Source organism: Polyodon spathula, chromosome 29 (genome assembly GCF_017654505.1).
Source record: "Polyodon spathula isolate WHYD16114869_AA chromosome 29, ASM1765450v1, whole genome shotgun sequence".
Taxonomy (NCBI): domain Eukaryota; kingdom Metazoa; phylum Chordata; class Actinopteri; order Acipenseriformes; family Polyodontidae; genus Polyodon; species Polyodon spathula.
This window is the reverse complement of record NC_054562.1, coordinates 687,104-699,520: the sequence shown is the minus strand read 5'-3', so window position 1 is coordinate 699,520 and position 12,417 is coordinate 687,104. Positions and strand designations below refer to the sequence as shown.

The window sequence follows — 12,417 nt, the reverse complement described above, 5'->3', positions numbered from 1 at the left end:
CGGTTTTTTTTTTTTTTGTTTGTTTGTTTTTTTATGATGATCTGTTCAGAGGTCTTCAGTAAGTTACTGGATCTCAGGGAGGAGACATGCGCAACACATCCCCTCCTCTTTCTTAATGTTACAGATTCCACAGCGACTGTATTCCTGTCAAATCAATCTCTTATCCCATCGGTCAATTTATAATATATAACGAAACTAAAAAAAGTTGTCGAGGCCCCAGCGAGATTTGAACTCGCGACCCCTGGTTTACAAGACCAGTGCTCTAACCCCTGAGCTATGGAGCCCGCGATCGTCAACACATCAGAAGAACCGGTAGAAACGCTGTACGCACTACCCGGGAGCCGCCGTCAGAGGGCGCTGTGGCACGGTTCAGTCTCATTAAAGACATGAGAACGGATCAAGCTGGGAGTCTTGTTCTCATCTCTTGTTCCCGGTCAGGGAACGTCTACTTTTTTATTTTTGTTTTTAATAAATGCTATTATATTCTTTCTGTAACATTTTTTAAAATTGTTTATTCTATTTTGGAATGAGAGCTGCGATAAATCAATTTTTTATACAGCTATCGTCAGAAGAATCGGTAGAAACGCTGTACTCACTACCGGGGAGCCGCCGTCAGAGGGCGCTGTGGGACTTTTTTTATTTGTAATTTTGCGCCTTTTCGTAGAGATTAGTTTCCCGTTTTTATTTCATAATATTTACAAAATAAGATTAAAACAAAACAAAAAAAAAAAGACATACCGCCCGAACAGGGACTTGAACCCTGGACCCTCAGATTAAAAGTCTGATGCTCTACCGACTGAGCTATCCGGGCTCTGCTAGTTTTGTTATCTGGGCTCTAAGATATCCGCTGTTCATCCACGATCTGGAAGACTGCCTTCCCCTTCATACCCTCGGTTCGTGCAAGTGTGATTTTTGCGGGTGTTTTGTCGGCGTCCCTGGTGGTCTAGTGGTTAGGATTCGGCGCTCTCACCGCTGCGGCCCGGGTTCGATTCCCGGTCAGGGAACGTTTTTTTCAGGTTTTGGGTAAACACATTACAAAAACAAATATCTATCGATCAACACAGGTCAGTTAATATTATTATTAATAATAATAATAATAACAACAACAAACGTCAACTCTTTGTACATCAATTTGTCATCTGGTTTTTATTTAGTGTTTCATTCATGTCGATGCAGGTAACTGTGGATTTTTAAACACACACACACACACACACACACACACACACGCACATTTGATAAGGTCATCGCTGCGGTATTTCAAAAAATCATCCAAACTGCAGACTGCCTCTGAAATGACTTGAACACACTCTCCCCTCTCTCACCCCATCTGCTCTGCCATCTCCCCTCTCCTTTTCCCCTTCCCATTCCCCTCTCCCCTCACCCTCTCTCCTCCCCTCTCATCTCCCTTCAATGCCTTCACCTCTGTACACCGGCGCCCCCCTCTCATCTCCCATCCCCTCTCCCCTCACCCTCTCATCTCCCCTCTCTCCCTACTCTCTCATCTCTGCAATGCCTTTACCACTATACGCGGGCTCCCCCCTCTCCCCTTTCATCTCCACCCTCTCTCCACCCTCTCTCCTCCGCTCTCCTCCCCTCTCCCCTGCCCCTCTCTAAGCCCTGTGCCACCTGCAGCAATGCCTTCACCACTGTGCGATGGCTCTCTTGCCAGGCCTCCCTGTCTCTGGCTCGCTCCTCCCTCTCGAGGGCCAGGTACTGTCTCTGCGTCTCCAGGTACTGGCTGTCACTCTGACGCAGGTACTGGAACAGCTCTGAATCCGCCTGGCGGGGGCCCCTGCGGCCCCTGCGCCTCGAACCCAGGGGCACAGCCCCTGAGAGGACAGAGAGAGAGAGAGAGACTTACAGCATAGGTAAGCATTGTAAAGCACAGAGAGGTCTGGTAAAGCATATGGATGCATTGTAAAGCACAGAGAGGTCTGGTAAAGCATAGGGAGGCATTGTAAAGCACAGAGAGGTCTGGTAAAGCATAGGGAAGCATTGTAAAGCACAGAGAGGTCTGGTAAAGCATAGGGAAGCATTGTGAAGCACAGAGAGGTCTGGTAAAGCATAGGGAAGCATTGTAAAGCACAGAAAGGTCTGGTAAAGCATAGGGAAGCACTGTAAAGCACAGAGAGGTCTGGCAAAGCATAGGGAAGCATTGTAAAGCACAGAGAGGTCTGGTAAAGCATAGGGAAGCATTGTAAAGCACAGAGAGGTCTGGTAAAGCATAGGGAAGCATTGTAAAGCACAGAGAGGGATAATGTGAAAGAGAATTTGGATTTGATAGAGAGACAGAGAGCGTCAGAGTGAGGCAGTGGGACTCACAGTGCAGGGGGTAGAGGGGGTCTGCGCTGGGGACACAGTCCTCAGAGCAGACAGAGGGGCTGGGGGACGAGGCTCTGGACAGCACGGCCGGAGGGGACGCAGGACACGGCTGGACAACAGGGAGGCTGGAGGAGAGGTGCGGCACCTCCACTGTGCGCTCCGGCGCGATCGAAACTGCTTCTGCAATGAGACAGAGACAGACACACAGACAGAGACACACAGACAGACAGACAGACAGGTTAGTCATACTGCAGTGTACAGAATATAAGAGAATGAACAAATCACACACACCATTACTGAACAGAATAGATTGGAACTAAATAAACGTCCATTTATGTATTTATATCAAGATTTCTTTCTTTCTTTCTAGATTTATTTCTATATCTTAATTTTGGCATGGAGCATCCTCCTATAACAGCGCAGACTAGAATCGCCCACAGTGGAAAGAGAACAGCTTGCAGCTCAACGGGCTCACCCTGCCAGGAGCAGCTGCTGCCGGGCCGTTGGGGATTCTCTCTCGCTGGCCTCTCCCCCTCCTCCCTCTCCCCCCTGCGCTTCATCACGGCATCCAGCAGGGGGTAGAGCTTGCAGAACCGCTGGTCGGACACAGGAGCTCCGCTTCTCATCTTGCGGTAATCCACTTTCAGCTTTTTGATTTTCTCCCGGCACTGCACTGGAGAGCGGCGGACCCCCAGGGACTCCAGGGCCCGGGACACCTGGCGGTACACCCTCATGTTCCGAAAGGAAGCAGCCAGCTGATCCTGCACCCCTCTCTCTCCCCACACCCCGATCAGCTGCCGGATCTCAGAGCTCTCCCACGCTTTCTTCTGCTCCAAAGCTGGCAAGAGAAGGGTGGGGCTGTCCTCTTCCTCCTCTTCCTCCTCCTCCTCTTCCTCCTCTTCCTCCTCAACGTCACCGCCCGGATTCCACCTGCGCTCCCCGCCGCCGCCGCCACCAGGGGGCGGTGCCGCCGCTGATAGCGTGGGGGAGTCGCTGTCTGGACAGGGAGAGAATTAACAAGCAGATTAACAGTGTAGAGCGCTTCAATCTTCAGACGCTACAGCGGCTTCTCTAATGGTTAGGATTCGAGCCGGGTGGTCCGATTCCCGGCCAGGGAACGTCATTTTTTTGGATTGATATCATATCTAAATTAGTCAAATAATTAATAGAAAATAGCAGCTAAAGAAAACGTTAAAATGCATTTAAAATAATAATAATAATAATAATATAATAATAATAATAATAATAATAATAATTGAAACGCAATTTATACATATCATTTATTTTTAACCCTGATTTATATCTTGCCAGTATTTAAGCCTTGATTGGCAGACACTCACCGCACTCTACCTCCTCCGCACCTGAGCGCGATGGTGCTGCCCCCGCCTCCCCCTGCCCGCCCAGAACCGCGTCCATAGCCCGGTAGAACCGGAATCCCCGCCTTAGCCGCTCCGGCTCCCTGTTCGCCCCCGCCTCCTGCTCCTCCTCCTCCCCCTCCCGGCGGTTCTCGACGCTTTTATATTTTTTGTACTCCACTTTGAGCTTCTTCGCTTTCTCCCGGCACTGGACCGGGCTGCGGTGGACCCCGACCCGCTTCAGAACCTGCGAGACGTGCTTGTAAACGCGCAGGTTTCGCAGGGACGCGTTCAGCTGCGCTTGCACGCCCGGGTCGCCCCAGGCACGGATCAGCTGCCGCACCTCGAAGTTCTCCCACGGGCCGGAGTTCGGCTTGTCCGCCGGCGCCGGGTCGTTGCTGCCGCCGGCGCACCCCGGGTCCGCTTTGCTGGCGTGCCGGCCGCCGCCACCGGCGCTGCTGCAGACTGCATCCGCCATGTTCGCTTCGCTCTGCAGTGGAAACAAGCGCCGCTGATGCGAGTGAGCCCGTGTGTGCGCTGTGCGGGAACACCTGGGGAGCAGAGCGCAAATACCACGCAGTCCGGGACCCCCGCACACAAGCCACAGAGCGGGTTCCTAACCCGGGACTGACCCGTGATAGAAGCGGGACAAATAATCACGGGATGCAGACACGCTCTCTTCTTCCAGACTGGTTTTCTCTCGTCTCTCTGTCTCTCCAGCTCTGTGTGTGAATGCGAGATCAATACGGGTGGACGGGCAGCCGCAGCTGTGAAACTGACGCCATTTTGGCTCTACTATAGAGCCAGCGCTACGTTGAATACAATTGAAAGACAGATCCAAAGTTTTACCGTCTATAACACTACGTCAAAGGGGTGGGGGGGTGGGGGGACCGTGGATGTTCGAACGTCGTCAGGGGCGGAGAATTTACGCGTCGTGCCAAAAGAAACTAATATATATCGTAAGCCGCGTAATTAGTATAACCACTGATGCGCGTAACCTCTGCGGATATTGAAACATCGGGCAGAATGATTTGAATGATTTTAGTTTTTGCAACAAAATGTTTTAAAATAATTTTTTTGCACGGTTCAGCTGCCGGATCCTCTATATCGCTGAAGACCGGATTCTGCGGGTGGTTTGTCGGCGTCCCTGGTGGTCTAGTGGTTAGGATTCGGCGCTCTCACCGCCGCGGCCCGGGTTCGATTCCCGGTCAGGGAACGTTTGTCTTTTTAGCCTTTACCAATGGCACGCATAAATTTAGGGGGGAAAAATAAATAATAATAATATAATTTTATTTATAATTATTATTATTATTATTATAATAATAATAATAATTAGTACATTAATACATAAATAAACGCGTTTAGGAATAAATATAAATAGGCATTAATTAATTAATTGAATTCTCGAAATTGAAAAGACACCGGCTGCAGCGTTTTTGGGGGGTGGGGGGGGGTTTGTAGCGTAACCCGTGCCTCCCCCCCTCACAGTAAACAGATTGTGTTTGTAGCGGATCTTCTCATTCAGCCGCTGCTGATCCCTATGGCGCGGTGGCCAAGTGGTAAGGCGTCGGTCTCGTAAACCGAAGATCACGGGTTCAAACCCCGTCCGTGCCTCTTTTATTTTGAATAATATAAAAAAAAAAACTATATATATATTAATATTAACAGAAAATTGTCTAAAACCTACAAATTTGCAGTTTAAAGAAAACGTTTCTTTTATCATGGTCATAGTGTATTGAACACAATCAAAATGTTATTTACATAAATGTTATTATTATAATATATATGATGATGATTTTATGGAATAAATACCTTAACTATTATGACTTTTTGATAATTATGTTTTACTAGCTTTAATTCTCGCACCAGGTGCGAATGTTAAGAGCGTGTCCAGTACAAAAATTAATAATCAATAATTACATTAGTTAATTACTGTGACTATTATTCAAATGATATCTATATATATATATATATATATATAAGTATATATAGATATAATATAATATATCTTATATATATATATATATATAAAGGTTATCTATATAAAAAAGATTTGAGTTTAAAATGATAGAAAATACGTGAAAACCGGTGCCACATTATTTCCCGTGTTTTTATTCACGCACACGCACACGCACACGCACTCCGAGTAACAAATAAAGAATAAAGGCTACTATAACATGGTTGTGCCGTAATCCCTTTTAATATAGCCATCTTTTAATTCGTTTCTAATCAGCAGAGCTGGTGCTTATTAATTTTGTACAGCTTCCCTGGTGGTCTAGTGGTTAGGATTCGGCGCTCTCACCGCCGCGGCCCGGGTTCGATTCCCGGTCAGGGAACGTCTCTTTTAAATTTAAAACAATAGGTTTTTTTTTTTTTTTTTTTTTTTAAATAATGTTTTTAAATTTCTTTCTCTTTCTCTTTCTCTTTCTCTCTCCCTCTCTCTTTCTCCTTAATAGAGTCAGGTCAGAGCTTTCACTTTTAGAGGGTGTGGTAAAATACAATTGCCAGATTATGTGTGCATTTTTTTTTTCAGTAAATTTCTGTTGCCCTTAGCAACGAGAAATTAATAAACCTACCTACGGAGTTGCATTTCAAGTGTTCAGATATATTTGATTTAGCCGAGATAGAACCCATGAGCTCTACAGCTCTGGCCAAAAGTAAAATCAAAAGTAAAGAAAAACAGAAAAATCACGAGTAGAGCAAATGGAAATTCCCTTATCGAAAAATGCACATGTCAAAACAAAACTAAGAAAAAGTTCTACCGCTTCCTTCTTTCACTTTAACAAAACCCCCAGCCGCTCACGCAGCCAACTCACTCACTCAATCATAGCCATGCACCCGGGCGCGCTTACCTCGCTGCTGCTCTTCATGAGCGCAGCTCATAGCTACGACGCTGCCTTCAAGTCTATCAACGGATTTCTGGAGTGCAAGAAAGCGCTCGGCGTACCCGCTTTGGAAGTGCTGCCGGGGGGCGGTTGGGACAACCTTCGCAACGTTGACATGGGCCGGGTGATGAATCTCAACTACTCCCAGTGCCAAACTACAGAGGACGGGTTCTATCTGATACCGGACGAGGTGTTCGCGGTCCCGCAGAAGCAGAGCAAAGTCGAAAGCAGCTCTGAGATTATCGAGAGCTGGCTGGAGCACAAGAGCTCCGTGGCGCATTCGATCAACGCGGAGGTCTCGTTTTATTCGATGGTGAACGGGAAATTCTCGACGGAGAATCAGAGAGTCAAGACGCACCAGGTTCAGGACCGAGCGGTGACCACAAGGGTGCAGGTGAGAGACGCAGCAAGTTATCCTGGGGATGTTAATGTTCGTGACCCGCCTATCACAGAACCACTTAGTCACACACACCATATATATCTATATATATATATATATATATATATATATATATATTATAAATATATTATATATCCCAAAGTTTTGCATCATCACCCTATAGAATTAACTAACTTTGCTTCATACAGTCCAGTGAAAGCTGCTGAATAATGTTCCCTTGTTAACATATTGAATTGCACCCCCTCTATATAGAATGAACTCCCTCAGCTTCATAGAGTCCAGTGAAAGCTGCTGAATAATGTTCCCTTGTTAACATATTGAATTCCACCTGCTCTATATAGAATGAACTCCCTCAGCTTCACAGAGTCCAGTGAAAGCTGCTGAATAATGTTCCCTTGTTATCATATTGAATTGCACCCCCTCTATATAGAATGAACTCCCTCAGCTTCATAGAGTCCAGTGAAAGCTGCTGAATAATGTTCCCTTGTTAACATATTGAATTGCACCCCCTCTATATAGAATGAACTCCCTCAGCTTCATAGAGTCCAGTGAAAGCTGCTGAATAATGTTCCCTTGTTAACATAATTGTCTAACCCAGCGCTTTGTAATTACCATATACTGGTCCAAAATGTGATATTACCTATAAAATTTAAAATCTATCATGAAATTATTATATAATAATATATATATATATATCTATATATATATATATATATATATATATATAGTTATATTATATCTTATATATATATAGATAGAAGGAATCATATCTATCTTCCTGCCGGTAACTTTTGCGATATCACTTGTTGATTACATGATAATGAATATATATATTAATATATATATATATTATAGATTATATATATTATAACGACAAAAAGATATAGATATATATATATATTATATATATATAGTCCCGACTGGTGGTGCACGTGTGTTTTAAAATATTACTGTTGACAACAAAGAGATTGTTCACTCGAAAAAACAACAAGTCCAGGACTTTTGTCCTGAAAGGTCCTGAAATAAATGTGTTCATATAATTTTGTTGCAATATATCAAACACACGTTATTTAGTGGGAACGTCAAAAAACCCTTGCTTTTTTTTTCACAAATCATAACGCATTTTGAACATAAATACTTCATTACGGGAATAATGAGAAATTTAACAAGGAAGCCTCCCCCCGAAATTTGAGACCTGAAACTTTTTTCATTTCTTTTTTATTCTGTACTTGAAGGGGAATAGTTGTCGTGAAGCACTTTCCATATGATCATATCATAGATATATATATATATATATATATATATATATATATATATATATATATATATATACGCGAGTCGATATATAGACATAATCTCACTTCCTCAGGAACCGATTCGACTTTTTTTTTCTGAGAACCTCGGACAGTTAGCGAGTAACTTCACATGCAGAAACACCCAATTCCTGTTTTTAACAGTTTTTTGTTTTTTTTAAAGAGAGATATCCGTGTTAATCGAGATACTTATTAACGCTGTTGCGACACACTCTCGTCACGATACGATCAGGAACGGTTTTAAGGCGCAGCTGACGTGGTCTTTACGTCGTAGCGCCTCTACGCCCTTTCAAAAGCTGATGGGAACACGAAGCCTCGTTTGGTTTGGTTCAGGAGACTTGGGGTTTGACACAGCCACCTCAAACTAGGTCTCCCGCCGGACAGAGGGTCTCTTGGAACCAGGTTTCAAGCCATCGCTGTTCCTGAAGAAAAGGTTTTTAGAGAAATCCTAAAGGCTTCTTTGAAAAAAAAAAAAAAATCATCCTATATCAAAAGGATCCATAGAACAAAAAAGGTTTTAAACAAATCTTATAGGTTATTCTATAGGGCTTGACCAAATCGCTATAGGACTTTCTATAGCTTATTTCCCTAAGGGACAGCCGGCTTTATCACACATTCATACTCAACATCAGGGGAAAAAATGTATTAATTTAAAAAAACGTTTTCACGTTTTCAAAACAGGAAGTTTGTGATTGTTTGAGTTCTATGCCACAGTGTCACGAGCTGAACAAAGAAGAAGGAAACTCAAAGCGGAACATTCTTCAGATTCTCTGCTTCCCTGTTTGACAAGTTTTCGTTTGCCAGCTGACATTTGAGAGCTTAGATTTCCCGGCTGTTAAGGGGAGGAATGCAGATAAGACTCCCGTTGCACAGCAGTGTGATCCATTCCTGGTTTCACTAGGAGTTCAATAATAAGACACACCTGAGCTTGTTAGCTAGACACACTGGGGGCTGATCAGGCTGGTAGTAAAACCTGGACTGGGTGACACTGCTGTGCAATAGAAGTCTGATTACCAGCCCTGCAATGTAATTCCAGTCCAGTCTAGTGATATTAAACTGCACTTACAATGTAATTCCAGTCCAGTCATATTAAACTGCAGTTACAATGTAATTCCAGTCCAGTCTAGTGATATTAAACTGCAGTTACAATGTAATTCCAGTCCAGTCTAGTGATATTAAACTGCAGTTACAATGTAATTCCAGTCCAGTCTAGTGATATTAAACTGCAGTTACAATGCAATTCCAGTCCAGTCTAGTGATATTAAACCTCACACAGCGGTGTCTCTCTCCTCCTTCTCTCCGGTGCAGATCAGAAACTTCATGTACAGCGTGAAGGCCAACCCTGACTTCATCTTCGACCCTCGCTTCAGGAAACAAGTGGAGGACATCGCCAACGCCTTGGAGAACAACCAGACCAGGATGGCCAACTACCTCTCCGAGATGCTGGTCCTCAACTACGGGACGCACGTCCTGACTTCAGTGGACGCCGGGGCCAGCCTCGTCCAGGAGGACTACCTGAAGTCCTCCTTCGTCTCCGACGCGTTTGGAAGAAGGTCCTCCGTCGCCGCTTCGGCCACGGTCTTCTTCAACATGGTCAACGTCGGCGTGGGAGGTTCCAGCAGTCAGGAGGACAGCTTTACCAAGCAGTACGTGGGCAACACAACATATTCCCTGACGGAGAGTCACGGGGGAGTCCCCTTCTACCCGGGCATCACCCTCCAGAAGTGGCAAGAAAATATCGCCAACAACCTAGTGGCCATCGACCGCTCTGGGTTGCCGCTGCACTTTTTCCTCAATCAGGAGACCCTGCCGGGCCTCCCTGTGCCCACTATCCGTAAACTCTCGAAAGCCGTCGACCGCGCCGTCCGGACCTACTACCTGATCAACACCCGTCCCGGCTGCGTCAATCTGGACTCGCCCAATTTCAACTTCGATGCCAACGTGGACGATGGCTCGTGTGAGGGAGCGCTCACCAATTTTACCTTCGGGGGAGTTTTCCAAAACTGTACGGAGCTCAGCTTGGAATCCAGGGTTCTCTGCCAAGCCTTAGAGCAGAAGAACCCGTTGACTGACGGCTATTCCTGCCCGGCTCCTTACCAAGCGGTCAAGCTGCGGACCGAAGACAAGGAGGAAGGCTACAACAACTATGAGTGCCATAGGCGCTGCCACGGCTGTTGGCTTTTTTTTGAGTGCTGCCAGAACGTCTGCGGAGACGTCTACCGGATCCGGAAAGCCCGGTTCGAAGCCTACTGGTGCGTCGCCGCCAAGGAGCCGGTCCCAGCGGATTCAGGATACCTCTTCGGCGGACTCTACGGGCCTTCCTCCCAGAACCCCCTCACCAAAACCAGCTCCTGCCCTTTCAGCTTCGTCCCGCTCAAACTCCTGGATGGCCTCAGGGTGTGCGTCAGCGACGATTACGAGCAGGGGGCCCGCAACTCGGTCCCGTTCGGCGGCCTCTTCAGCTGTGAGGCCGGAAACCCGTTATCTGAGGGCTCCCGTCAGAGCTGCCCGAAAGGTTTCAGCCAACATCTGGCGGCGATCAGCGACGGCTGCCAGGTCCTGTACTGCGTCCGTTCTGGAGAGTTCACCGGGGGACAGTTGCGACCGGTCCGGTTGCCTCCTTTCATCCGCAAGCCCCTGCTAAGCTACGGCTCCACCAACACCGTCATGGTCATGACCGAGGGAGAGATGTCTTGGATCAAGGACGCCAAGAGCCAGATGTGGAAACTGGCCAAGCCGGAAGACTTTCAACGGATGACCCAGCTGCTGGACTCGCAGGGGGAGGGTTGGTCTGGGGGAGCCGTGTTTGGCGTGGTTTTGGGAGTGGTGGTTTTGGCAGCGCTTGGGTTGGGTTTGGCCGTTTACGGGATCAAGCGAAGGCGCCGTCGGGGTTATGGGGAAATTAGGGAGAGCAGCGACGGGGAGAGAAGCGAGCGGGCTGTGGGAGGAGACAGTGAACCCCAAATGGAAAACGAAACCGGTTCCTCTGATCCGAGTCAGATGCTCCTGGCTTAATACCAGCGACTCGGATTTCAGAAAGGTAATGAGGTAGTGATCGAATCTTTTCTGAAATCCGACCAATCACTTAAAATACGGCCATGTGCAAATGTGTCAGGACACCCTCCAGATTTGTCTTTGATATCCTTTATCTATCCACCTGCATGAAAACACCTCTGGCTGTGAGAATTTCAATTTCCACTCAGTAATCAGGGACATAGAAACACAGTCGCGTGTGAAAATATCAGACCGCTTTGTGTTTCAATCAGGCGTCTTAAACAGCTTCTGAAAAGCCTCCTGTTTGACCGTTTTTCTTCCTGTTGAAATGAATTACACGCGTGTGCTATTCAAGTCATCAATTCTATTGCAAAACCTACTAATTTGCCCAACAATTATCCAGTTTCAGTGTTTTGATTTCACACGCACAGCAAATCAAAATACTACAGAAGCAATGAGGGTGTTCTTATAAATGTGCACTCTGTTGTAGGTCTCAAATGAGCAATTTTAAAAAACATTTTTCATTATTAACATTGCAAGCTTGACCTCACTAATTTGCCAAGCATTTAATATAGACTTAATTTAATCACAGCATTAGCTAAGCCTTGCACGGGTGATCGTGTAGCACTAAAATCTTAGAACCTTTAATTTAGCAGTTAAGGAACTGTAACAATGGTGAGGCATTGATTAAATCTATTATTAGTAATTACTATTATTATCCAAAGTGACTTCCAGAAACTGGGGGGGGGGGGGGGGGGGGGGGAGAGGTGAACTCTCACACACATCAACAACTCGATTCAGGGGCTGCTGCAGAGTCTCTTCCAATAGGACCTCGTTTGTTTGGCGTCTCCGAAGGACGGAGCACAAGGAGACGGAGCACAAGGCTCATGAAGTGACTTGCTCAGGGTCTCTCACACACACACAGCGAGTCAGGGGCTGCTGCAGAGTCTCTTCCAGTAGGACTCATCTGAAGGACAGAGCAAAGTAGACAAAGGGACCATCTTTTCACAAATTCTACTTATGAAGGAATCAGCTGAAACGCTTCTCTGGTTGCCTACTTTTGTGAAGAAGATGTGTCTCCTTCCCTGTGTGTCCTCAGTCTGTCTCCGCTTCCTCACTGTGTGTCCCCTGGTCCTGGTTTCTGTTCT

At 46.2% G+C, this 12,417-nt stretch overlaps 2 protein-coding genes and 6 non-coding genes across 8 annotated transcripts; 5 read left to right on the top strand and 3 right to left on the bottom strand.

Moving 5' to 3' along the window:
* Window positions 1–211: 211 nt before the first annotated feature.
* Window positions 212–284, bottom strand: trnat-ugu. Its single transcript has one exon. It is a non-coding gene; the product is annotated as a tRNA-Thr (tRNA).
* A 454-nt stretch (window positions 285–738) lies between these two features.
* On the bottom strand, window positions 739–811 carry trnak-uuu. The gene has a single exon. It is a non-coding gene; the product is annotated as a tRNA-Lys (tRNA).
* A 121-nt stretch (window positions 812–932) lies between these two features.
* On the top strand, window positions 933–1,004 carry trnae-cuc. The gene has a single exon. It is a non-coding gene; the product is annotated as a tRNA-Glu (tRNA).
* A 401-nt stretch (window positions 1,005–1,405) lies between these two features.
* On the bottom strand, window positions 1,406–4,444 carry LOC121302416 (zinc finger and SCAN domain-containing protein 29-like). The gene is made up of 4 exons (XM_041232374.1): window positions 3,663–4,444; window positions 2,798–3,319; window positions 2,323–2,502; window positions 1,406–1,829 (listed from the first exon to the last, which is right to left on the bottom strand). Exons 1-4 carry the CDS (start codon window positions 4,153–4,155, stop codon window positions 1,522–1,524), a joined length of 1,503 nt encoding a protein of 500 aa, XP_041088308.1. The 5' UTR covers window positions 4,156–4,444; the 3' UTR covers window positions 1,406–1,521.
* A 377-nt stretch (window positions 4,445–4,821) lies between these two features.
* On the top strand, window positions 4,822–4,893 carry trnae-cuc. Its single transcript has one exon. It is a non-coding gene; the product is annotated as a tRNA-Glu (tRNA).
* A 326-nt stretch (window positions 4,894–5,219) lies between these two features.
* On the top strand, window positions 5,220–5,291 carry trnat-cgu. The gene has a single exon. It is a non-coding gene; the product is annotated as a tRNA-Thr (tRNA).
* Window positions 5,292–5,941: 650 nt separating this feature from the next.
* On the top strand, window positions 5,942–6,013 carry trnae-cuc. Its single transcript has one exon. It is a non-coding gene; the product is annotated as a tRNA-Glu (tRNA).
* A 443-nt stretch (window positions 6,014–6,456) lies between these two features.
* On the top strand, window positions 6,457–12,025 carry mpeg1.1 (macrophage expressed 1, tandem duplicate 1). The gene is made up of 2 exons (XM_041232384.1): window positions 6,457–6,956; window positions 9,584–12,025. Exons 1-2 carry the CDS (start codon window positions 6,510–6,512, stop codon window positions 11,288–11,290), a joined length of 2,154 nt encoding a protein of 717 aa, XP_041088318.1. The 5' UTR covers window positions 6,457–6,509; the 3' UTR covers window positions 11,291–12,025.
* Window positions 12,026–12,417: the final 392 nt, after the last annotated feature.